The sequence below is a fragment of the Aedes aegypti genome, chromosome 2 (assembly GCF_002204515.2).
Source record: "Aedes aegypti strain LVP_AGWG chromosome 2, AaegL5.0 Primary Assembly, whole genome shotgun sequence".
Classification (NCBI taxonomy): Eukaryota; Metazoa; Arthropoda; class Insecta; order Diptera; family Culicidae; genus Aedes; species Aedes aegypti.
This window is the reverse complement of record NC_035108.1, coordinates 304,820,229-304,847,384: the sequence shown is the minus strand read 5'-3', so window position 1 is coordinate 304,847,384 and position 27,156 is coordinate 304,820,229. Positions and strand designations below refer to the sequence as shown.

The window sequence follows — 27,156 nt, the reverse complement described above, 5'->3', positions numbered from 1 at the left end:
CGAAAGAATTTCTAAAAAAAAGCTTGTATAAGTTCATTGCTGTTAATACATTCCTCGTACAAGTTTTACTTCAAAAATTCCACAAAAAAAAAATCTGAACAGAGGAGCATTTTTTGTAAATAGACCGATATGAAGCCATGCTTGAAGAAGTTGGAAAATGTTAAAGTGACGTAATGTCAATAGAATTATCAGAATTACATGAAATTGTAAAACAGCCAAATCATAATAAAGAAGGTATTTATAATTTTTCTTGGTCAAATATTTTTTATAGGTTCTCGTTAAAACTTAGATCTCTCAAAAGCAGGAAATTTATTTCGGTGACTAATAAGATAATAACACGAGAGTATTGGTACACAAACAGCGGGTTACTTTAAGAAATAATATCACGAACGAACTTTTTTTCAAGAACTCAAACAATAGCTCCATGAACTCTTCCGGAAATCATAGCAAAAAAGCATACAGCACAGTTTGTAAATATTCCTCTAAGTGTTCGTTTAAGATTTATTGTACATATTCTTTAAGCATTATTTTTCACACAATCTCTTCAAAAATCGTCCAGAAATTACATCCAGAATTCCTCTTCAGATATAATAGTGTGTTTCAAAGTTGTTTAAAAATCCGACTTTTTCCCGATGAATATCTCAATGTAATTCTTTTTTTTTTGTCATGAACAGTGAACTTACACTCAAATCTCAATCATTGAGTTCTCTCGCGAGAGCAAACCCATTTGAGATCTGCTTGAGATTTTGATGCAAAAATGATTCCCTCATAAAACTTATTGGAAATCTGACAAAACACAATATTATTGTTCAGTGTTTTTAGTACACATAGGCATAGCATTGATCGTACATTTCGTAGTTGCTGCTCCATTATTTGACGGAATAATAAAAATTGTACGGGAACTAGCAGATGCAGCTTGGGAGTTGCATATCACCTTAAATGTACAATTTCGAGAAATTCCAACTTAGTAATCTCCATGGTTTTCACAGGAAGGAGATTTTTTAGGGGGATGGTTCAAAAACTTTATGAATCCTGACCTTGGTAAGTGATACGATTCATGTAGCCTCAATTTAAGAAGTTATTTATCTGTCGACCATTCGAAGGTTACTTTTAGTAATTTCGACAAATAAGTGAAAGAAAAGGTATGTGTTGCTATTTTTTGCAAAACAGGAATAAGGACTTATGCCGACACTCATAGTGATAAACCATCCAAATTTATAAAATAAATGTAACATTGCCGAAATACAAACTTTTAGTAACACAGGCATGGAACGAGCTCACCACTTGGAAATCCACTGAAGTTACAATCTCGGTATCAACAAGCAAAAACTGGGATAGACTGCCACTCCGTTGACGCGCGAAAACGAACTATTCGGCTTTGGTCTTCGCAAAGCATTTTCCAGCAAATTATGGAACCTAAGAACAAAACATTTCACTCCTGAGGCGCAAAAAACTGATCCGCTTGCTTGGGTTTTACGAAGCCCACTCAAAACAAAAAAAAAGTGCTTTGTGTAAAAAGAAAAACTTTTGTATTTTACCTGTGTTGGTAGCAAAGCTCAAAGCTCCAACCCTTTTCCAGTAGCGAAGTTAGGCGAAATACAGAAAGCTTCGATGCTTACTGACTCTACAATGGCTTGCTCAATTTTCAATCTTGTCGCTCCCTTGCGACGCCTATTCACCTATTCATCTATATAAATAAAAATGGAATGATGTTTGTATGTCACGAAATGGCTTTTGAACGGGTCATCGGATTTGCATAATTCTCACACTGTTGTATTCGACAGGGGATGCGACGTGTTCGTACGGGGAAAAAGTCTAGGAAAGTTTTCGGAATAGTCAGGAAAACGAGAGAAAACTAATCAACCGTTTTGTTTGGAAGATTTCATGACATTTTTCAACAGCCTACTTGATGGCAAGACGAAGTTTGCCGGGACCACTAGTTTTCCATAATTTGCAAAAATCTTCTATAGACTCCCTTTACCTTTGAGTCACATGACTGGTACAACAAATTATAGCAAAATAAGACATAACTAAAAAAAACTAACGATTCTGATAAAAAAAGCTCTAAAGAGAATTCTATGGGACATCCAAAATTCTTGAACTTAATCTGGGAAAAAAAATCTAAGAGTCTAGGGTTAAATGTTGATTAGGGCAATTCAAAATTTGAAAATGTTTGAAAATCCAATCTCCCATATCTTCCTTACCATTTTAAATATAAAAATAGTTTTCTGTGAAATTTCAGCTTTTTCGGTGGTGATTTCAAACTGGCCCAAAGACAATGTAGGTTTTTATGGAAATTACTATGGAGAAATTTTGGTTTGTTCGAAACACATTCGCACGGTAATGTAAGTGAAAACTTATCTCCCCTTAGTGGAAACTCTTTCTCCAAAGCTTCATGAAGGATGTTACTGAAGAAACAAATCCCTTTTGAGCTAATTTTGTTTGAGATTTTTGTAGATGTTTGCAGGGCTATAACCGCATATGAAACTAAATAATAGCAAACAAACTCATGAATATCTTTTCTCCTAGCCGTCGAATTGAATTTCTGTCTTCAGCAAATTTCTTTATAATTGTTTTAAGAATGAGTTTGTACTATGGGATGATAAGTTTGTAATAACATTCCAGGACTAACGTGTTTGAAATATTTTTCAAAATTCTCCATACTAATTTCCATATAAACCACAATTGGGCCACTTTTAAATCACCACCGAAAAAGCGGAACATTTCACAGAAAACTATTTTTGTAGTTAGGATGGTAAGGGAGATATGAGAGATTGGATTTCTGAACATTTTTAAATTTTGAACCGCCCTAATGTTGATGTATATTTGTAAAGAATTACACAAAGAAACAAATCAACATTTTCGCGTGTTCTAAACGTCACAACATATGTTTTCAGTAGATTTTGGGTTTCTGAATCCAACGTCGTTCTCAGAAATACTCCAGAATGTCCCAGCTTTGCGATATAGGTCGCCAAAAATAAATTTGAAATACCGTCGATGGGGGTGACAATGGGTCTAGGGGGTGAGATTGGGTCAAAACGGAAAAATATGTTTTGTGAAATATTTCAGCTAATAACGCTGATATTACTAAAATTAATAATTCATATGTTAGGGAACATATTATTACACATAATTCATAACAATATGCATTTTTAGAAATAGTAGTTTTTGTTTACTATATCAATAAACTTGCATGTTGAAACTAGATAAAATTTACAACATTAAATTTCTCCTGTACAAAGTATCACGCATGTACTCTAGCCTCTATCGTTGTATTAGTAGAATGTTGAAAGTCTTTTCATTACACATCACAGGTATTTTCCGGAATCTGTTTGATTTTCCCACAAAAAAATCATTTTTTTCGGTACGATGTCTAAAACATTGAAAATGGGGGTGAGATTGGGTCAAGCAAGAACGATAGTAAATGAAACTCCAAGTCCACTCTTTTGACATTTTACGGTGCCGGGTGTTATCTTTTTTCATCAAGATGTGTTTATTCTTTCTAAATACAGCATCTCTGAAACATCAAACAAGTCTACTTGAGTATTCCGTGCATTGAATAACAATACAACGCATTTTGACAACTTCTCAAACCAGCAACTGTGTTTTGTGCGCAGCAACATCGTAATATTTTATCAAATGGATTTTGTTTTGAAATTTTATAATTTATTAGTGTTTTCATATTATAGAAACATCTCACGGAAGTACAAATGAGTTGGATCGCTGAAATACTGGGATTATGACGTCAACTTCTGCCTAAAATGTATTGATCGTGGAATGTCGCACCGAAATTTAACTATTTGCGAAGGTTTAAAATAATCACTGTTTCAGTACACCTTTGGGGCCCATTCAGTTGGCTTTATAGCAATGGGGATGAGACTTTGAAGACAATTTGAGGGAAACACCAAGAAAATTTATGTAAACTTGACGATAAATGTTGGGTTTACATATTTTTTCTCATAGCTCTTCAATTTTCAGTGTAATCATACTTGTGAAACATCTTAGATATCTTTTTGTCTTATTTGCATCGTTTTTTATCAATATTTTTCAGTTGTGAATGGTTTTGAAATCATATTCTCAAAACAAATTATTTCAATTACAGCGACCCAATGTCACCCCCTCTATGGGGTGAGATTGGGTCATTTTTCATTCACTTGTGGTGCCGCTGTGAATAAATATTTGTCTTTATTTTTTTGAACAGTTGTTACTGTACCATCAAAGTACATACACACCAAATTTGAAGTTTATTGGAGTTAAATTGCGATAGTTATTCAAAAAATAAATCGCACATATCCCTTTTTGACCCATTGTCACCCCCAACGACGGTACTTAATGAACATGCAAAAACGAACTTTCATATGATAAATCAACTGGTTTAGACCTGTGCTCCGGTGCCGATTCATTTTACGTCACGATCAGCATCACGCCACTGATTTTCAATTTTACGCCGAGCAATTATCCATCTCGAAAAAAATGTGAACAAATGAACCAGAAAGCATTAGGGTATTACATTGGAAGTTTCTACATGAATTCTTATTGTAATTCGCGAAAGGATATTTTTAAGTATTTCTCCGGGATTATCTCGTGGAGTAGTGTTTGATCCTTCGACCTTGACGCTTGCTCCTGCGGGGGCGGGCGATGGGGGCAGGATCAAACTTGTCGCGCGTCGTTCGCTCAGAGAAATGAAAAAGCGCCGCGGATCGCTAGTAGTGTTTGATCTATTGATCGCGTCGCTTGCTCTTGCGTGGGCGAGTGACGAACACTTGTTCGGCGTTTAATGCGATTATCGAATTATTTCGCGAATCCGGTTAGGCGTGATTATATCATGGATCGCATCACCAAACATTGGTGACTCCCAGATCTTTACCTTATCCCACTAACCCAATATCCTCTCCATGACAACCGTGGAGATGCAGAGGTGATCTCGGTCTCTAGTAACAACGGTAGTCACACTAACATTCCTTCCCTTCCCCGATGACCGTAAGGACGTGGCCGGCGCCGTTATTGACTTTTAAATTTGAGCTCTCGATTTGTGCACATTGAAGAATGGTAAGCTAATCCCAAGCCCCATTCATTAATTCCCTGTGCAACTTCGATTGTTCTGGTCAATCACGGAGTAGCAACTACGAATTGTACGGTCATCTATGCTTATGCTTATGCTTATTTCTCCGGGATTATCTCGTGAATAATAAAGCCTTCGCAATAATTCTTCGCGACGCCTCCTAGAGTTTCTCCAGCAATTTATCCAATTGTTTCTCCAAAGATTCATTCTTAAATTATGTAACTTCGCCATTGTTCGAATAATTTATATAAATTTTTCTGGAAAAATTAAAATTGGGTTGTATTTTTGATGCTTGCACTAACAATATTGAATTCGGTGAGGATTCAGGTTAAACATCCAAATTTATTGGGGTATCAAGGGATTTTATTAACGGAAATCATGGAGAAAATGCAGAAGACCCTAAACCAAAAACAATGTAACATGAATTTACTTAACAGAATGTTTTACCCTGGGGGGGCCAGATAGCCGTAGCGGTAATCGCGCAGCTATTCAGCATGACCAAGCTGAGGGTCGTGGTTTCGAATCCCGCTGGTCGAGGATCTTTTCGGGTTGGAAATTTTCTCGACTTCCCAGGGCATAGAGTATCTTCGTACCTGCCACACGATATACACATGCAAAAATGGTCGTTGGCATAGTAAGCTCTCAGTCAATAACTGTGGAAGTGCTCATAAGATCACTAAGCGGAGAAGCAGGCTTTGTCCCAGTGGGGACGTAACACCAGAAAAAAGAAGAAGAAAAATGTTTAACCATATTCCCTAAAATTTCTAGTTTTATTTTCTAGGAATTTATTCAGAGATTCTTCCAAGAATTCACGCAGATATGTTTATAGTAATTCTACCAGATTCAAGAAATCCACCAAAGATTTCTCAAAGGGTTCTGTCTCTTTTAAGGATTTATCTAGGGTTTCTACAATGTTCATGAATTACTTTACAAATATATCAAGGAAGTTAACGGAGCCCTTTTTTGGTTTACATAAATAAATTTCTCCGGAATTCTAAAAGGGTCACAGCCAGGCGTTGCAGAATTCGCTGTCATTTGAGAATGAAGCACGATCAAAGCAAGCAAAGAAAAACATCCCATCTGTTGCAGGCCACGGTCGTCATTGTATCGCAAGGTGTAACAAGTCTGATAAATGGAAGCAGCGAGCGAGAGCCCCAAAGAGAGAGCTATGATAAAACCCATTTTACTCGCTTGTTTACCGTTGGGGATAGGTGTTTTTCTTTACTGGCACGATAAACAATCCACGAACTTCCAATATCAATAGTGTCCCCCAGACTTGGAGCATGTTTAGAGGGGTTTTATCATACACTACTATCCCCCCAATCTGATCAAAGTTGTAGCAGTATACGATAAACAGTCTATTATAATGTGCAGCATGTTATGATAGTTACAGAGAGCGATACGTGAGCGATTCTCTCAATTTTCTCAGGATTCAATCCCTGGTCACAGCACGATTTTTTTTAGGAATTATCCTGAGACTATCTTTAGAACTTCTTCGAGATCCCTGCAGATATTATTTCATAGATTATTCCATCACATATGTACTTCAAAAATTATTCCATGATTTCTTCCACCGGTTTTCTATTCTATTTTTTTTTTAATGTTTCCAAAAACTTTTCAAGTTACAAGAAGTTCTCCACGTATTACACCACAAAATTTCTCTATGAAACCATTAAGGTATGACTTAAGGGCTAAGAGTTTTCTAAGGATTTTCATCGGAATTCCTCCAGGGCCTTCTACGGTGATTTAATTGTACATTTATGCTACATTCTGCTTAATTTTATGTGGAAATAAATCCTCAAGATAGTCGCCTTGAAATACTACGGAATACTACAGAAAATTATTAAAAGATTCTTCCAGGAAAGTTTTCAAGTAGGTTCAATAAAAATTCTGCAGGGATTTTTTTATCGAAGTATTTGCCCAGTGATTGTTCTTAAAATTCCCTCAATTATACTTCCATTAACTTTTCAGTCCATTTTACTAGCAAATCCTCTTCTGCCGTTTTCCCGTTGAATTTCTTCAGAAACTTTTTCAAGTCATTTCTCAAGCGCTGTCACGTATGCTCTTTGGAATTAATCCAGGACTTTTTCAATAATACTTTCAAAATGCTCACAATAAATGACTAGGCGTTTGCTCTAAATTTTATGCGGGGACACTTTTTAAAGAATTTTCTAGAAAGTTTTAAGGAGATTAACATTACCACCACAGACAAACAGACGTCACACTCTCATCTCTGTCCATCGACCAACTTTTTAACGATCGATTCGAATATCTGGTAGGTGGTCAATCGACCACCCGCAGCGCTCGCGTCGTTTTTGTTCGTGTTTGACGTTTACACACTACCGCCACCTGTTGGTCCATCGGCCAACTACAGTGTTTTTAGCATTGGGCGTTTATGTTTTCGCGACTATGATTTTGATCGCAATTTGTTCTAAGTGTTACGTCTGTTTCTCTGTGTTACCACTAACAACGGTAGACGAATTTGGCGAGTTTTACACCACACTTCCTCCACGGTAAGACTTTTCGCATTCAAGTTGAAAATTATGTGTATGGTGTGTAAGAAATCTCATACAATCTATGGGCTGTATTCCTGCTGAAGTTTATCCGGGTTCTTCTTGAATTTCATATAGAATTTTTTTGAAAATTTCTTCAAACATTTTTGAAAGGATCTTCCAAGGGCTATTTTATTTCAGGAAGCACAAACATTTCTCCAGCTTCGGTAGCACCACAAACATTTTCAAGCTTTGAAAAATGTCTCCAGAAATTTCTTCAAAGATTTCTGGGATAATTACTACAATTGTACCAGCGAAGATATCTTAAGGTTCATCCATGACTTTTGTAAAGGTCATTCCAGGCATTATTTATTTTTCAGGGATTATTGAAGAAATTTTCCAGAAATTCTCCGTAAAACTCTATCATGAACTAAATCCAGGATAATAATTTTAAAAATATCTCTTAAATTTTCCTATGTTTTTCATATGAATATCTTCATAAATTTCATCCATTATAAAACATCGATAAATTACTTTAGGTACATCTTATTTCTGCAAGAGTTAGTTCAGGATATTCTGCAAAAATCTTTTTTAAGATTTTTCTGGAATCCCAGACATCTACAATATTTTTCAATACGTTATAACAAAAACAAAATTCACGAATTCTTTTGGAGATTATCCAATATAAAAATACAGTTCAAAATATTCAATCAATGTCAAGTATAATTCAATTGAATTTTTTTTTCTTTTTTTTTTGTAAAAAGAAGCGACTGATTGCGTTGCGATTATAGCCACGTTAAAACAACCAATCATGTTTTTGATTGTATCGATTAATTCAGTATATTATTTTATAGTCAATTTCCTTCACGCCGACGTACGCTGCTATCGCCGTAGCTGGGGCAAAAAGGCCTTAACATTGCCGCTGATCAAAAATACATCTGGTTAGAATCTCACGATTTTTGAAATACAATGTAGATAAATTTTTGAACATGCTTGCAGTTTTCATCTGAGAGAGACTCGCGAAGAGGAAAAATATCAACGTCATATGCAGCCCAGATTCCGCTGTCACGAAACGTCAAATCCAGCCCGTCGTTTTCATGGCTGAAAAAGTGGAAAGTATTGTATTCAAAATAAACTGATATTAAAATCCTTAGTCAGCGGAGCAGTTTTTCCAAAGATGCAGATAAATCTAAACACAAGGCTTGTTATTTCTAATGCCTGCTACGTTTGCTGACATGAAATTTCACTCCATAGGCTATTTATGCTTCTGTGTGAAGCAAACGCAATAAGTTTTTGCTAAGCTGTTCATGTGAAAGTTTGAACGGCTTGCGCATGGTTGATGAAAACACAGAGTGGAATAAGAAAAAAACTCAGCAATCACAGAAAAAGAAGACCGTTCTCGCGAGTCTCGTCTCAGGTTTTCAAATAAAATTTGTTGATATTTTATATGGCTGAAAACAACAGCTCTACATTTAGCCTCTACATGTTTCCATTTTCGACTTCATATATCATGTGGCAGGTACGACGATACTCTATGCCCAGGAGAATCAAGGAAATTTCCATTACGCAAAGATCCTGGATCGACCTGGAATCGAACCCATCCACTTTTGACATGGCTTTGCTTTGTTGAAGCGGACGTCACCACTACACTAGGAAGTGTCCCTTAGGTAATACAGAAGGTATGCTAGGTAATGTTATTAGAAGAAATCGTTAAAAAAATCTTAAAGTTTTATTTCGAAATATCTCTTTAAGATTTTTTGAAACAAAAAATCACTTGAATATCTACAGAGAAATTCTTTAGAAATGATATCCAGGAAGAGCGCTTAGATAGGAATCGAAAGATTTTTCGAAGAATTACTAGGAATGTCCCAACTAATACTTTAAGGATTTTTTTTTTCATAAAAAGGTTGAATGACTTTTGAAGATAATTATTAAAAAATCAATTGAATATAATCCCGAAAAACATTGGCACTATCCATGAACAAACTCTAGACGAATTCCTAGTGTAATTTCTAAAGTCGTTCTGAAGAAAGCATTTGAAAAAAAAGCCGTGTCTCAAGTGGAACTTTCAGACAAACACTTAGTGTCATCCTTGAAACATTAGGCCCATGAGAAATATAGACTTGTAGGAGAAATCAGGAATCCAGATTAAAATTCCTGAAATTTTGTCACATTCCTAGGAAGAATGTTTCTTCTTTAAGGGATGCCTGGAGAAATTCTGCAGAATCAATAAGCAAAGAGTTCTTCACAAATTACAAGTTTGATATATTGTGGCAGAAGAGCTCTGTTTTGTGCAAATTGTACAAATTTTACTTGTCGAATTGTTTAAGAATCTTGTGGTTTTACTGCACAGATACCCAATTAGATGGGGGGGGTGCGATTTTCACATTTCTAAGAACAATAGAATGATTCCTTTATTGATTAATTTTCGACGTCACTGAAATCCAGTGTGGTAGAAGGTTTTTCAGGACCTTTGAAGATTGATTTAGTTTCCCCAGAATGTGATATAAAATATTGTTACTAGAGCTACTCAATTCACCACTATTGCCTACTCAACTCACAGTCATGAAGCTCTAATAATGTCATCGTAGTGAAAAAAAAACTTCTATTACTTCGTGAAGCTTTCCCTGCACAGAAAACATAGGCAACGGTATCATCCGATATCACATTTCTCGGTTGCATCGTTCACCAAGGTGGGTCCTCTTCACTCTAGAGAGCCTAGAAGGATCCTGGTATACCGCATAAGAGGAACCACCGTACCATCGAATGACGATGAATAATTTGTTGACGTCGCCAAAGTCATATTTTCGTTCCCCAAAAGTGTTCCTCTACTCTGCGCCACCCGCAGGAACTTCTCCAGCCTTTGCCCAGCACCTTGATGGTCGGGTGGAATGGGTGCTTCGTTGGTTCGTCGTCTCATGTAAGCCCATTTATGATGTGAAATCAGAAACCTTGACAAAAAGGACACGAAAGCCATCAATTTTCCTTCCTTCCCCTTTGCTCTTGTTCCAGCATTGTTCCCTTTTTTCCCACTTTCCGCAGCACGTTCGGAACTTTTTTTTTTTCACGGAATGTGAATGTGGTCGGAAGCACGTACCCACCTAGCATAAAAGACACGAGAATAGAAGTGGTGGGTGGTGGGCATCAGGCTTTGTAAAATATGCTTCCCGTTTTCGATAGCAGCCAGCACTTTTGGTTCTGTTTGTTTTCCCGAGAGCTGCCGAAGCGATATGAATCACATTAAAGCTCAAATTGAGTGCTGTGGTGCAGGTCGTCTTCTCCTTCTTGGGGTGGGAAACGGAAAAGGAGGCAGTTGTCGAATTGTGGTGGTTCCTCGTGGATTTTTTTCGAATACCTTGTGAGTTTAATTGCTGAACTGGTGTGACATTGACGCTATTTCTTAAGTTGAACTACAAAGCTTTAGTAAAATATTTCCCAAGGGTGAAATGGGTAATGTTGATAATTGCATCGAATGATTCAAGTAAGGACACAAAGAGTGCCGCCTATCGTGGTCAGTTGTTTCGAATTCGGAGGATTTAGGCAGGATATTTTGAACTCCATTAGGGGATTCAAGGTTTCCTTCCAAATCGCAAAGAAAGGAGACCGTTGCGTTTTGCCGGAAAGTCTCAAAGATCGTGAACTTCTTCTCAACCATCTTGAAGAGAAGAAGCTCAATTTTTTTACTTATGACGACAAAACGGAACGTAATCATTATGAAAAAGAGAACTCAATCTGGCATTGTTTGGAAAGGGCTTTCTCAAGAATATTATTTAGTTCACTTTAACAAAAAAGAACTAAATAATATTGAAGCTTTAGAAAAAGCAAAACTTATGTTCGATGTCCGTGTGACATGGGAACATTTCCAGAAACCAGCAGGAAATTACCAGAACCCCACTCAGAGCCGTCGGAGCCAAAAGTGGAGTCATGGTACAAAAAATTGTCGCATGAATGCTAAATGCATGATTTGCGGAGGTTCTTCTCACGCCAAGGATGTCTGTCTAGTGAAGGAAGATACCGATAAGTTCATATGCGCCAATTGCAAGGGCAATCATAAGTCCAATTTCTGGGCTTGCCCTTCGCGTAATCGAGTCGTCGAGGCTCGTGCCAGGCAGATGAAAGATAATATCTGTTAAGATAACGGTCGTTTCCGGAATTTGCCTGGTAGAGTATCGAACAATGCTAATTTTTCAATTAACGATCGCTTGATCAGGAATCATACCCATCAGGAAGATCATAATCATGCTCATTCACAAACTAATTTTAATCCGTCAGGTTCGAATCTTTCAATTTCGAATGTATCTACTCACGGAAAATCCTTTGCCGATATCGTAGCATGTAATTTGAACTCCTCCCCGATTCGTACTATGAGTACCCATTCTACTTGTTTCAAATCAAATGGAAAAACACTGCCGCTACAGGTAACATCTACTGCGCCTCTTCGTCTACCGAAAATTCTAACAGAAAATCATCAAATGTACCCACTTCAAGTGATATGTCTGCCTCTGATTTTAATTTTCTAACTGAACAATTTAATCAAATGATTGATGCAATGTTCAAAACCACCACTATGACTGAAACAGTTCAAGTCGGTGTAAAATTTACTAATCAAATTGTTATTGGATTACGTTTTTCTAATGGATCCAAATAATAATTTAAATATTTTAAATTGGAATGCTCGTTCTTTGAATGGTAAAGAGGACGAGCTGTTTATTTTTTTTACAGTTAGTAACGTGCATTTAGCAGTTATTACCGAAACGTATTTAAAATCTGGATCTAAACTCAAAAGAGATCCTAACTTTTTTGTTTATCGTAATGATCGACTTGATGGGGCATGTGGGGGAGTTGCAATCATCATTCATAGGCGTATAAAACATCAACTGTTCTCGTCATTTGAAACTAAAGTTTTTGAAACTTTAGGTGTTTCTGTTGAAACACAGCTTGGTAAATGTACTTTCATAGCTGCCTATTTGCCTTTTCAATGCTCTGGACAGTAAGTTAATTTGCTCCAAACTGACTTGCGAAAATTGACTCGCAATAAGTCATTTTTTTTTTCATTGGTGACTTTAATGCCAAACATCGGTCATGGAATAATTCTCAAACTAATTCCAACGGCAGAATTTTATTTGAAGAGTGCTCCTCAGGATATTTCTCAATTCAATTCCCTGATAGCGCTATATGCTTTTCCTTTTCTAGAAACCCATCTACGATTGATTTGGTCCTAACCGACTCTAGTCATCTTTGTAGCCAACTGGTTACTTATTTTGATTATGATCATGTCCCTGTTACGTTTCAAATATCCCATAAAGCGGTTCTTAATCCTATCAGTTTCACTTTCAACTATATTTGAGCCGACTGAAATACATTTGAAACATATATTGACTCTAATCTTGATGTCAACATTTCTTTACAAACAAAACATGATACTGAAAATGCTCTTGAAATTTTAACAAATTGCATTGTTAAAGCCAGAAGCATTGCAATTCCAAAATGTGAAGAAAAATTTGAATCCATAATTAAAGACGATGATCTTAAACTCTTGATCCGTCTCAAAAACTTTGGGAGAAGGCAATTCAACGCACTCGCGATCCTGCTATGAAAATTATATGGCAGGATTTGCAGAAAGAAAATAAAGACGATTTTCACAATAAAGAAAAAAAAATTGAAAATAAAATTTCTCAATTAGACCCTGCCTCTAAGCCCTTTTGAAAATTATCTAAAATTTTGAAAAAAAAACCTCGGAGGCCAATACCGGCATTGAAAGAGGAAAACAAATTATTACCATAACTAATTACGAAAAAGCACAAAAACTTGCTATGCAATTTGAAAGTGCGCACAATTTTGACTTAATTTAGTTGTACCAAGTTAGGATGATGGTGTTGCCTAACACAAAATACCGGGTAATTAATGTTATGTTTGAAATGATACTTATAAAGTAATTAAAAAAAACTTTGGTATTTGATGGGAAAAATAGTTGAAAGTGCTGTTTATGGTATGCCATAGTGTAAAGATAACGCTTCACCATTTTTCCTGAATTAAAGTTGTATCGACCATCTCGCACGAAACTATCCTTCTCATCTGCCATTGAGGGTATCCCCTCGGGTGGACGATAATACGATCAGTGCGAGAGATTCCTCACAATGAACCATCCGGAGAATGCAAAGACTGTCCCTCCTATCATTTTCCTATTTAGTTCGCTCACATCTCATTCATCCATTTTTTTTTTCTTTTTCATGGCCAGCGGAGCCATCTTTTTTCTCTCGGCGCAGAAACTGCGAAAAGGTAGAATGTTTGCCAAAGTGAATTTAATGATTCACTACCGCTGGATACCCCAAGGGCATAGCATAGCATATCCTATCCTATGCATAGAGCACAACACGTAAGGTGAAAGGCAAATGAGCCACTTTAGGCACGTGAGTCGGTGGTGGCCAATCTAATCTCTTTTTATGATATAGGACGATATAGGTACACACACTCTATACGGAGCCGTCTACGGTTTTCAATAGAGCCAGGACTTAATATAGTGGGCTAGTCCGGGAGGAGGAGTGTCGCTCCAATTGGGTTTTCATTTCGCTGCACTAAGCTGTGGGTTGGGCCTTTCGTTCTGTGGGCCTGTGGATTTTTCATAGTAAAGTATGTATATAGCCATTTTCTTGATATGGGTGAGCTTCCTGCTCTACGTTCTGATCCTTAATAGATTCTTAGAAACAAATTTCGATTATATTCAACATTTTCAATGTTTCTATAGGTCGTGATTACTTAGTTATTAGTTGTCTTTAAACGGGCTACCTTTTATGGAATTTTAAGGACTTTTAGATTCATTTGTGTTTTTGAAAAACTGCATTTGGATTATAACACTAATACAAATCTTAAATATTTCTTGATATCGACTAGAACAAGTGAATTAAACCGCATCAAACCCATGCTTCTGTGGCCTCTTCTAACAGCATTGCAAAGAAATTCTGTTTCGTTATTCAATAATTCCATGAGGTCTCGGTAGAAACAAGATGGCTGCGTATTAATATCCCAAATGAAATTACAATTTATCTTCCATACAACCTAAATCTAATCGATTATTTTTCTCCATTTACCCTTTACAGCGAAAATCCTGTTCTTCTACCTGGTATTCTATGCGGCGTTGATTGGATTCTTCGCAGCGATGCTTGCAGTATTTTGGCAGACGTTAGATATGAAAATGCCAAAATATCAACTCGGTGAATCGCTGATAGGGTCCAATCCAGGTGAGTCAATTGATTATTTCCAACGTTTTCAAAAACTCCTCAAGATGCTCAAACCTTTTTCACAACCTTCAAACAGGTCTTGGTTTCCGACCGATGCCAAAAGAGGACAACGTAGAGAGTACGTTAATTTGGTACAAGGCATCCGACAACGGAAACGTTGAAGCCTGGACGACGCAAATTGATGAATTCTTGGAGCGTAAGTAACTACATAGTTTCCACGATGTTCGATACTAAATATCCACGATCATTCCAGCATACCACCAAGAAGAAGACAACCGTGTCGACTGCTCGTTCGACAACCCACCGCCAGAGGGTAAGGTTTGCAAAGTTCCTATGAACGAATGGAGCTCCTGCACCAAGGCGAACCGATACAACTTCAAGAAGAAGAGCCCATGCATATTCTTGAAGCTCAACAAGGTATTTACCGTCGCTCACGCTTGATTTGAATCCCCACTCAACCTCTTTCTATTCAGATCTTCAACTGGGTCCCAGATCTCTACAACACTACCGATCACTTGCCAGATTCCATGCCCGAAGATCTGCGAGAACACATCAGCTCCGAACTCAGCAGAGGTGACAAGAACGTGAGTATAGATCCTTTTTGTACCAAACATTGCGAATCTTAATGCGTCTAACACCCGCCTGGATTCCCTTTCGCAGGCCAACATCGTTTGGGTCTCATGCGCCGGCGAGAATCCGGCCGATAACGAACACATCGGCCCAATCAACTACTTCCCCCGCCGAGGATTCCCCGGATACTTTTTCCCGTTCAAGAACATCGAAGGATACCTGCCACCGATCGTCGCGGTGCACTTCGAGAGCCCCAAGAGTGAGTATTGATTCTGTAACAAAAAAAGGGTTTTGTGTGAGCCCATAGACTCATTTTACGAGCGTACCTTATCGTCACTTCAAACATATCCCTATTAAACAATAGTTCAGGACGAATACCAGAAGACCCGCCTCTATCTTTCTCTGCATGCATATACTCCATTGCAGAAGAATTGAATATGACGTGGATAAACCCTGATAAACCTATCCATGCTCTCTCACTCTTCAGAGGCAAAAAGGTCGCATATACTGTCGAATGGTCGATACTATCCGTAAAGTCAGGGAGTGTGATGACAATGCCGTTTGTCTATTCGTCAAATTTCTCAATCACATCTTGGAGTGCAATTTTTAGTAACAAATTCGATAAAGCACGCCCTAGACTCAATACGTCAGTGGTCACCAAACTAGGGCCCGCGAGTTGATTTTGAATTTATGTGCGACGTGGCCCGTATGTTGGGTATTCATGATGAGTAACTGATATTGATATGCCTTATGTTTTAGCAACAAATTTTTTTAAGCAGTATGATAATTACTAGAAATTTAGGCAGTGCTTCGTGAAGCCCAAGCAGGACGGTTCGTTTTTGCGTCTTCTGAGAGGTTTTGTTCTCGGTTTAGCGCGTGTTTTCGTCGCTGGAGAACTTTTTTCCTGTTTCCTCTCGTCTTGCTGGACGCGAAGCCCAAGCAAGCTTGCCCTTATGCTTCAAGCTTGTGACGGAATTGAAGTGATTTGGAGTTCTCCTGTCAGCGATGAATTATTAATTGGTGAGCTCGTTCCATGCTTCTATTTACAAAGAGTGAAATAAATTTACACACATCTTTAAACGAAGTATGCATTTCAACAGAAAAATAATCGCCTATCTCTATGCGTGGGAAATTTCTTGCAAGAAATGCTCAAGAAAAGCTTTTTTCTTCTATCGCAGTACGCTGTTGAAAAGAAATGTCAATTCAAATGCAGCTCACTGTAGAAAATTTCTTGATTATTTCTTGAGCAGAAATTTTTACTTTTCTTGCGCTGAACTGCATACTTAGCTTTAGCTTGAAAACGGTATGAACGTATTTATTCAAAAATCGGTATTGAACGTATTTATTCAAAAAGCAACTATTGGTTCAACACTCGGGATCGGTGTACTATAATTCATATTTTACATATACCTTTACTTCTGCTTTGAACAGTTCGACATAATAAGTGTCGACATATTTTTCATAAACTGACAGAAGATTATTTCGGTGTGTCGACATAATTTTGTACAGAATAATAAAATAGAAGTACACTGTAAATAGGTAAGTTTTTAAATTGAGGTTACATGAATCGTATCACTTACCAAGGTGAATCCAAATTATGTAGCTTCTGAATCCTTCCCACTAACAAAAACACCTTCCCATGACAACCATGAAAATGGAGAGGTATACTCGGTCGTTAGTAACAATTTGTATTTTCTGTCATAAGACATGAAGACCAAAACGCAACTCTCAAGCGGAGCGCTTTAGAAGAAATCCTTCTTAAATAATGAAGAAAACAAAATGTAGATAGAGAACAGATATTAGGAGTGTGAAAAAAATGAAATTGTTGATACATTTGTAGAACGAAATCGAAAATTCCTTCGTGAAACATTCAAAATAAAATGATTCTCTTGTTACTCTATCTCTCTTACTTGCACCATGGCGGATATTAAATCACTTCAAAATTCCAAACTTAAATAAAATTTGATAAAAAAAACTTAGTGATATGCTACCTAAGAAACTGCACGCGTATCTTGTTGAAGAGAAATTCAAGAATACCTCAATAATCTTCTGCTGCAAGCAATAGTCGTCACTAGCAACTCTATCGCCATATAGCGGAAGAATCTATGCTTCCATTTGGTGGAAGTTTCAGAGTTACTAATTTTCTTGTAATACGAAAAATAAATCACTGGGGGTTGCGACTGAATGTTGAAACATAAATTCTTGGCTGTCGGCTATCTCAGTCTTAATATACATTTATTTCTATCACCCGATGTTTTTTCTGTAATACTTTTTGGTTCCAATCACACCTTGTGGGTATAAACATCTTCACTTAGTAAAACGCTATCATTGGAATTATTTGAAATTAAAATAGCATAAAATACGTATTGCTTTATTACTATTGTTCATCATTTTTATGTTCAACCTCAGCGGTTCATTAAAGGATTGAAATTGTTTAGCATGTAGCAAGGAAAGGGAAAGCTCACCATGAAAGATTTACTAATATTAGACGTCTCAACCGTGTGGAATATCTGTACAATAACCATGCCGGTACAGCAGTGTAATCAAATTCAAAACAGGAAAAAAAAAAACAATTTGTCACCAAACAAGCTTCAAGATCATCATCTGATAGAGAGATGGAATCATATCAAAGCGCTCTGGGATTGCTGATAATATCTTTACTTTGACTAAACATGACTTAGAATAGCATTTAAAAGCTTAGAATGGTATTAAATTGCTTAAAACGGCTTAAAACTGCTTAAATGGCTTAAAACGAGTCTAAACTGATTTTCAGCATTCAAAATTGAAAATTGCTTAAAAAGGCTTCAATGGATTAAGACAGCCTAAAATGGCATTAAATAGCTTATAATTAAATATGGCATAGCATGACTTAATATGGCTTTTCAAAATTCCAAGTTAAAAACTCAAAATTGCTTCAAATGGCTTTCAAAGGCTTATAATGGCTTAAAACGGATTAAACAACGCAAAACAGCTTAATATAGCTTAAAATGGCTTAAAATGCAACAGCCTAAAATGACTTAAAACAATTTGAAGTGGCTTTAAACGGTTAAAACCGACTTAAAACGGCTTAAATAAGCTTAAAACGGCTTACAGCGGCTAAAAACAGCTTAAAAGAGCTTAATACGGCTTAAAAAATTTAAAACGGTTTTGAATGGCATAAAACGCTTGAAACGTCTTAAAACAGATTAGAACGGCTTAGAACTGATTAAAATGGCTTTAAACGGTTATAATCGCTATTCCAAATTATAAATCCAAAATGGCTTAAAATTGACTTTAAAATGGCTAACAATAAAATCTTATTCTTCTTGGCATTAACGTCCTCACTGGAACAGAACCTGCTTCTCAGCTTAGTGTTCTTATTCACTTCTACAGTTGCTATTTTCGCACTCGTATATCGTGTGGCAGGTACGATTATACTCTATGCCCAGGAAAGTCAAGGAAATTTCCATTACGAAAAGATTCTGGACCGACCGGGAATCGAACCCAGACACCTTCAGCATGACTTTGCTTTGTAGCCGCGGACTCATACCACTCGGCCCAAAAAAAAAAACAAGGAAGGCTAACAATAAAAACGATGATTAAAAATGGCTTAAAACTTTTTGAAATGGCCTAAACGGCTTTCAATGACCTAAAACGGCTCAAAATAGCATAAAACGGTTTAAAAATCTTGAAATAACTTCAAATGGGTTAGAACGGATACAAACTAGTTACATCAATTTCATTAAATTCACAACTGAAATTTGACCAGTGAATTATTTATTCCTTTAGCATCTTTACTACTGATCCTGTTAAGCGTATGTTTGTTCCCTGTGTAAGTACAGCTGCAATTGCAATAAAGGAGTAGCAACTGTGGACGATCAGTCATGTTCATGCTCATGCTGGACCATTAGTGTTTCGACCTTTTATTCTACCGACGTTTTGCCTTCCGATTTTGGTCCATAAACCCATTAAGCTCTTTTCGCTTTACTTACTCGCAAATGGACATCGAAATACATAGGAACCACTTATGAAAATTCTCCACAAGAAATCGTGTTGAAAACCATAGCTTTGCTTTATAAAACCAAAGTTCGAATACAAAAAAAATCGCAGCAACCTGGAATCAAATCAAGACCATTGCGATCCATAGGCCCATGCGTACATCACACGCCCATCGACGCAAAAATTTTAACTATAATAATTATAACAATTATAATCGTTCCATCTTTCATTGGGCGAGTTGTATGAATTTCCATTTCGTTGGGTGCTTTCTTTGCCAAATTTAACATTTTGCGTTGGTATAGCGCATGGCAGGCACGATGTTACTGTATGCCAATGAAGTTAAGGTAATTTCTACAAATTATGGAAAGATTCTGGACCGTCCGGGAATCGAACATAGACACCTTCAGCATGGCTTTGAGTTGTAGGCGAAAATGTTACCACAAGCATTAAGGCTGTTCATTTGAAAAGAGAAATGAATGTACAATTAATATTTGGTTTATTTTCTATTTCCAGATGGCGTCCTAATAAACATCGAATGCAAAGCCTGGGCACGAAACATCGTCCACGACCGAGCTGAACGAAGAGGGTCTGTCCACTTCGAGCTGATGGTTGACTAAGAAACGCGGCCATCGTCCCTAGTAGCAGCTGGCAAGAGTAAAGCAGGTCGACGAAGATGAGTCTAGGTGCAGGCGAGAGAACAACTACCAGAAGAAGAAGAAGAAGAACAAACATGATTAATACCGAACAACAAACAAACAAGAACCACCACCACTAAAAGCACTGCAATGAACATCAGCAGGAGAGCAACTGACACGAAGAAAAAGTGAAAGAAGAAACCAAAAAACGTAAAAAAGAAGAAGAAAATCAGTATGTTAAAACAATTAATATTCTATAAGCAAAGCTTGAGAGAGAAGGAAAAAACGGAAGAGTGTAGGAATTTTCTGAAGTTGGCGAAACACCTGGAAAGATGGTAATGCAAGCTATTAAAACAACAAATTTAGGTGCGATCTTTAATTAATTTAAAGTATAATTAACAAATACAACAAACTAGAAGTTAATTATATAAAAATACATACGCGAAACATCATCTCGTTTAGGAAAAAAATCAATGAAAACCCATGTACAGCTCTTAAAGGTATATTCATACAAATATCGCGAACCGAAGCCGAAAATTCAATAAGCATATGAGAACAAATTTCGAAACGCAGTGAAGAGGTTAGCCGAGTTCGATGCGATAGGAAAGAGCGGTTGGAAAGGGTGATGTCTGTTACTTGGAAACTTGACTGAAATGCAAGCAAAAAAACAATGAGAAACCGGAAGAAGCTGACCGACGATTATTCTTCTAAATAAGGTTAAAGAGAATGGCGAGAGGCACATTTCGGGGTGATTATTTTAGAGGTAACTTGAGAACACTGAATCAGTTCGTTTTTGAATTCCGAACTGTGTGTACAAAGGGAACGTTTAATGAGGAAAAAGTAAAACAAAATGTATTTTTTGGAGTCAGAACGCAGCGAAAAAAAGTTATTTTTGTGTGAGTCGATACTATCTAAACACAATGTGGAGCTTTTTATAGAAGTTTAACAAAATTACACACACATACATAGGAAAGGTATCGATATATTTCTGGGTTTGATTGAAATCAAAGGCCAATCTTGTTCCGTTTAATCGATTTTAAAGTTTAATGCGTTGACATAAGTGGTTTATTAACAAATGAAAGCTAAAAAGAGTGAAGAATATGGAAAAATAATATACAGCTGCGTGAAATATCAGTGAAATCAGAGAACGGAAATAGCGACATTGCTATGGCATGAAATCAGCAGGAAATAGTAAAAAATCATCTGAATGAGAAACAAGTTTACGGGCCTCTTTCTATTCTTACACTCACTGCCCAACAAAGAAATAATAAAATATTAATAAAAAAATCATGAATTGCCCAAGTGAAAACAAGTTTACTATCATACCACGAAGCGTTGCAGATGATTTAGCCCACAGTAACGACATCAATAAAAAAATAAGAAGAATAAATCCGAACAGAGAAAGTATAATTTGATGTAATTAATAGCTGATTGAAGAAACAAAAAAATCGCAGCATAAGAAGCCGTACACAAATAAATTTGATAATGTAATTAGGGATTTCGCCACTTAACATTAAACAAATAATTAAACTAAAAATCGTTTGCCTTTGGGAGATGTGTGGCCGAGATCGCTTCCAGTGAACTGGGCCACCATGTTTTACAGGACAACAATCAACTTTTGTTTCCAGTTCCACACCGGGATAAAATACGGCACTAAATTTATACACACCATTATATGGTGCCCCGAAAAAAGCCGAAACGAAAGCATAAATAACCAAAAAACACATCCAGTCAGTGGAAACAAAAGTACTTCAATTTCATATAATAACACAGAGAAAAAAACGGAAAATGTTGTTGAAAGTATTATTAATGATTATTATTGGGGAAAATTGATAGAAAAACTGATAAAATCAAACATAAAAATGAGTCTCTTACAAATGAACACATGAGCAGAACAAACGCGTCGAGTGGAAACCGGAATCGACCAAATGCAAAGCATCAGCTGATACTTGAATGTTACTGATAGTGCGCTTCAAAGAGTTTGCAATGTGCTAGCCTCGTTTTGGTTCGATTATTTTTCTCAGTGTAAACTTTTTTTTTTGTTATCGTCCCCTAAACAAAGATCTGTGTCGTTATTTATTTTTAGGAATAAATTATTTATTTAGCGTTTCCTACGAGCAAGTATTTTGAATTTGTGACTATTATTTCAACCCGTTCAGTTTTCAGTTGCGCACTGTGTTCATGTAATGGAAATCAAGACGAAATCCAAGTTAATGAAGTTGATAAAACTGTTTTAGTGAAAATAGATTATTTGTAACAGATGAATAAGTAGTATAAGTAAAAAACACACACAGCAGATGGTGAATATTAAAGCAAAGGAATGCTATGCTATACAAGAAGCATTCATGCCTTTTCGAGCTTTGACGTTAGTAGATTTATATAAATTTAGTTAACGTTTTTAGAATAACCTGAATGAATTATCGAAAGAAGTGGCAGTTTTATTTGCAGCGTATTTAGTTGTTTAACTACGTTTAGAAAGCTATTCATGAAGAACCGCTACAATTAAAACAGATGCTCTGTAAAATTGATTGTGAATAGAATGTTAGATTTCTTTCTTGGTATTTCGATAATTACCATCTAAAGTGAGACGAACAAGTTGAAATAGCTGTAAGCCGTAATGCAACAAGCGTATACAAAAATACCAACATCAACTCGAGTGCAGTAACACACTAATTGTTAGATTTAAATACTATCGCAGGCAAAAATACACCTACAGTTAAGCTCCCGTGAAGAATAGAAACAAAAGAGCAACAGCTTTTACAATTTACTAGACACAGAAATAATAATTCACAATTGAATCAGAGATAGAGTCAAACACCTTCTATAGCTCAACTTTCAGAACCGCAGGGTAGCGTCGCTTTCATGCAAATCACAAGAAGAAAAAGGCATTTAAAGGAGTTCTAAATACGAGCAGAACAATAGTTCCATTCACCTACAACAACCAGAAAAAAAACTATTCAAACACCCACCACTTACACATACACACATGATTACAGCTAAACGTAAAATTAATAATGGAAGTTATGAATAAAAAGTAATAAAATGAACAAAAATAAACAACAATGTAAATCCACTATATCTTTTTAATGAATGATTATTGAAATAAAAACTGAGAAATCTGTAGAGACGAATTATGTTGGTTTAATTGACACGCTCTCATACAATCCTAGTTTCTCGAAGGTCCTTGTTTCGATTACACACTTGTTTGGTTTTTCAATTTTGACACAACTCAGCAATGACAGCAGCTAGCAAATCGTAGCATGCGTTGCTCCTCATCGGAGCACAATAAACAAAGCAAGCGCTTTTCTGTCAAAGCAAAAAAGAAACGCCTTCTGTGATCTGCTATACTGTACGTTAGAAACGTGATGCCCTCGGGCACGCTTTGTTTCCATGCTACGATCTAATATTTGTGGTCATTGCTGATGTCGTCGTTTTCTATCAATGTTTTCCCAATGCATCTTAATATAAATACAAACTTCCTGTAAATTAGATGCAAAATTGTACATATTCATTACCCTCTTCTCTCTCCAACTATTAAACAAAAAACAAGCAGTTTTACAGAATGTAATAATTAATCATCAATCCGATTTTTGGTAACATTTTGTTGTATTGCTGAAATTTGATCAGTACTATTTCTTTTATGAGGCTTATCAAAATCTGCACTACAGTGTAGCCATGTAAGCAAAATTCATGTAACATCACCACATTTTGCTAGTTAGCTGTCGAAGCGACAACAATCGTGGGCAATTGAGGAAAAAACCTGCATATATGTTGAGCTACAAAATCAGTGAAAAAACTTATTTGAGCTAAATGGAAAAGATATCCAGTGCTTGCAAAGTAAAATCTCATTTCTAAGAAAAAGAGTATTCCAACATGCAAGTTGCACATGGGATATAAAAAATATAGCAAAATAATACTGAAGCCATGAGTGTTGAATCAATAACAATGACGCTGTAGTGCTTATCACGAGAATATGTAACAACTAAAAATTATTCGCGAGTAAAAAATACACGAAAACAAATCATGTTAAAACACAAATCTAAACGAAGCGATTAGGTTTTTTATTTCCTTGTAGTCAGAAACTCGGTTAGCTGCTAAGACTACTAGATTCAAAACAATATATTAACACTAATAAAAGTAATATTACATAACTACCCTAATGATAAGGACAATTAGGCTACAGAAGAATTATCACAAAAGAGCATATAAACTTGTTATAAATAGTTAGTATGTACGTACCTAAGTGTTACACGTGCTCCAAATAGTCTAGCAATCTAGGAACAATTTATCCAAAGCGAAAATTTAAAATAAACATCTAGAACCTTTCCTTCAATTATTTGTTTCAAAACTAATTTTCATTCCTTTCCTTCCATTCTTTCTTCTCTGTTGCTTGTTTTTATTTTTCAATGCAACAAAGCTTATTTAAGATTGTTTCAGCAAGCTGCCAACACTTATTAAATCTTCAAACAAAAAATCGCTGATTTAAAAAGTCAGTTTCACTTACTGTGACACAGCCGTCTCAGACTTCCCTAAATTTTCACAAAAAATAACTAGAAATAATTTTTCCACAATAATCATAAACCTACTGAAAAATGATACTTAGCGCAGCTGTGGTGAAATATAAGAATAGAAATTTTCCTTTTTAGAATGCAAACTGACACTTTATAGGTTTTAAAACACATTTTGATGAAAAAATCAGTGTTTAAACGGACTCAAACCCGTTTCCATGGAGTTTTTATTCAAATAATTAATTCGCAACAGCGTAAGGTGCAGAAAGAATCTTTAGACAGCGGTAGTTCATCGTCTGTTTTAGTTTACATGCAACAACTAGTGTTAAGTACACTTTAAACGAATTAAAGCCAGTAAAATCCAGAAAGCGATCTAAAAAGAAAATACCTAAAAAAATGCTATATCTGCAAACAACCAGACAAAAAAAGAAGAAAAAACCCAACTGCTATAATTGAAGGAAAGAAGAATAACTACAGCAATGAGAAAAGCGCGGTAAAAGGGAAAATTTCAGATACCCGCCAAGCTCGAAGAAAAGGTTCCGAGTCTGCAAGAGCCGAATAGTGGAGCGCATAATAGGCAAGAATAAGAAGAGAAGAGGAATAATAATTTGAACGATTAATTATGCATGAATGTAAACATTTTTAAGAAAGAAATCAATAAAACATCCAGTTAGTGGTTCTAAAACGGATAGTTTCCTTTACTGATTTTTCACTTTAGGTTAATTTTCTGCTGAAAACGTATCAATCAATAAATTTCTCCTCGATTCCTTGAAGAAATTTCTACAGTTTTTACGGACATTTCTTATTTCTCTCCATGAACGGTATTTAGTAACAAGCGACACTTTTTTCAACGTTCTGATATTCTTGCACTCGATATTTTGTATCTCGATTTCGAGTTACAGAACCATAGTAGAAGTTGGTTAGCATGGCTACCTCGATGGTCCCAATCTGAGAGGGAGGCACAGATACTACACACGAAATATTATACCGTGCGGGATTGAAATCCGTACATCTAAGAATTGAATCTAAACGCCTACTATTTGTATGAAGTGTACGGATTTTGAGCCTGTACGGATTTTGGTCCCCCCCTGTACAAAGTTTTTTTTTTAACTGCAAGATAAGTCCAGCTTGCCAACGGCAATCAAGACAGACTTGATGAAAATCACTAGTTTTCTTTTTTTGTGTACCTTTAATCTTTTCGGACAAACATGGAAAAAGAGTTGTGCATTTTATATTTATTTTGGAAAAAGTTAAAAGATGCGCGTTCGAATACTTTATATTCAATCAGGCACTCGTGGAATTACTTTGGAAAAAGCATGAATGGGATCCTTAAATGTTTAATGAAAGCTTGTATTTATTTAATAACACGAAAGAGCATGTTACTACAACTACTTCAGCAATTTTTTCCGCTCAAATAACCGCTATACCACATTTAAACTTTAATTTAAAAATTGGGTCCATAAATGAACCTTGACACTTTTGATCATGTTTGACGTTCGGTTATTCGAAAAAACACCACAGGGGTTTTAGTTTTAAGACTGGGGTTGTTCCTATCTGACATTTCGGAAGAGATACGGAAGATAACATACACCCAAGATTTGAGTTTAAGCCAAGGGGTGTGACAAAATCTCAAACAAAAATTAAAACAATGTTTATTGGACTTAAACAAACGAAAAACATCAAACAATTGAGTAAACATGTGTTTTTGGCCTAAACTTAAGCAAGCGTTTGGCACTAACATTAGGACAGGCCTTTAGGACCCTATTGATACTCATTTGATTGTTGTCACCTTTGGTAAAGTGGAACATATGTTTGTTCTTCTCTAGATATATAGTGGGTTTCCTTTTTTAGCATGTTCCGTTTATGGTGTGCTCCATTTTTGGCATTAAAATGGATCCGTTCTTTCTCAATATACAGTCAACTCTCCGTAACTCGATATTGAAGGGACCATCGAGTTATATAACACAAAACCAGTGCAACTGCAATCCAAGGGACCATCGAGGTAGCCATGAAAACCAACTTTTACTATGGTTCTCTAACTCGATATCGAGTAAGGGAGAGTTGACTGTAGTACATCGTGAGATTCTCGTTGTATACTGAGTCAACGTTCTGAACAGGACGTGAGTCTTATATGGCTTTATTTCTGTTACATTGCAAGAAAATAAAGGCAAAAGAGACCTTTCTTGGATGTTATGATCTTATAATTATGTTTCCATGAGGAACTATTCAAAATACATCTAGATGCTCAGTATCTAACACGATGTAGCTCTGTTGGATGTCTATAATAGCCTTATCGCCGCTAAATTGGCAATTGCCTAACGATCAACTTTATCGATGGATTTATCGGTCGATAGCAATTCTATATGGGACAGTTATGCTTTTATAGGCAGTATATATGTAAACAGAGGCGCGGCCACGTTTGCAACCATGGGTAGGACAAAGGTTGGCAAATATTTTGCGCACAGTGAAGCAAAGAACAATTTTAACCCTGGATTTGAAATTGAAAGTTACTATATTTAGGGACTCTCTAGGAATTCCATCAGACATTTATTCAAATATGTGTCCAAATGCTCAAATATTGCTTCGGAAATTTCTAAAGAAGTTCATTTAGTGATTATTTCTAAAGAAATTTCTTCAACATTTTTTTTTAGAATACCTCAAATTTAACCTGAA

At 36.2% G+C, this 27,156-nt stretch overlaps 1 protein-coding gene across 4 annotated transcripts in view; it reads left to right on the top strand.

Moving 5' to 3' along the window:
- Positions 1-24,820, top strand: part of LOC5573862 (sodium/potassium-transporting ATPase subunit beta-2) — a 79,903-nt gene extending 55,083 nt beyond the window's left edge. For all 4 annotated transcript variants that reach the window (XM_001654843.2, XM_021845584.1, XM_021845583.1 and 1 more), the window contains exons 3-8: positions 14,652-14,792; positions 14,869-14,988; positions 15,046-15,209; positions 15,266-15,376; positions 15,453-15,621; positions 19,854-24,820. In XM_001654843.2, the coding sequence (XP_001654893.1) occupies positions 14,652-14,792; positions 14,869-14,988; positions 15,046-15,209; positions 15,266-15,376; positions 15,453-15,621; positions 19,854-19,957 (809 nt within the window). In that variant the 3' untranslated portion in view covers positions 19,958-24,820. The remainder of the gene's footprint in view (positions 1-14,651; positions 14,793-14,868; positions 14,989-15,045; positions 15,210-15,265; positions 15,377-15,452; positions 15,622-19,853) is intronic.
- The last annotated feature ends 2,336 nt before the right edge of the window (positions 24,821-27,156 follow it).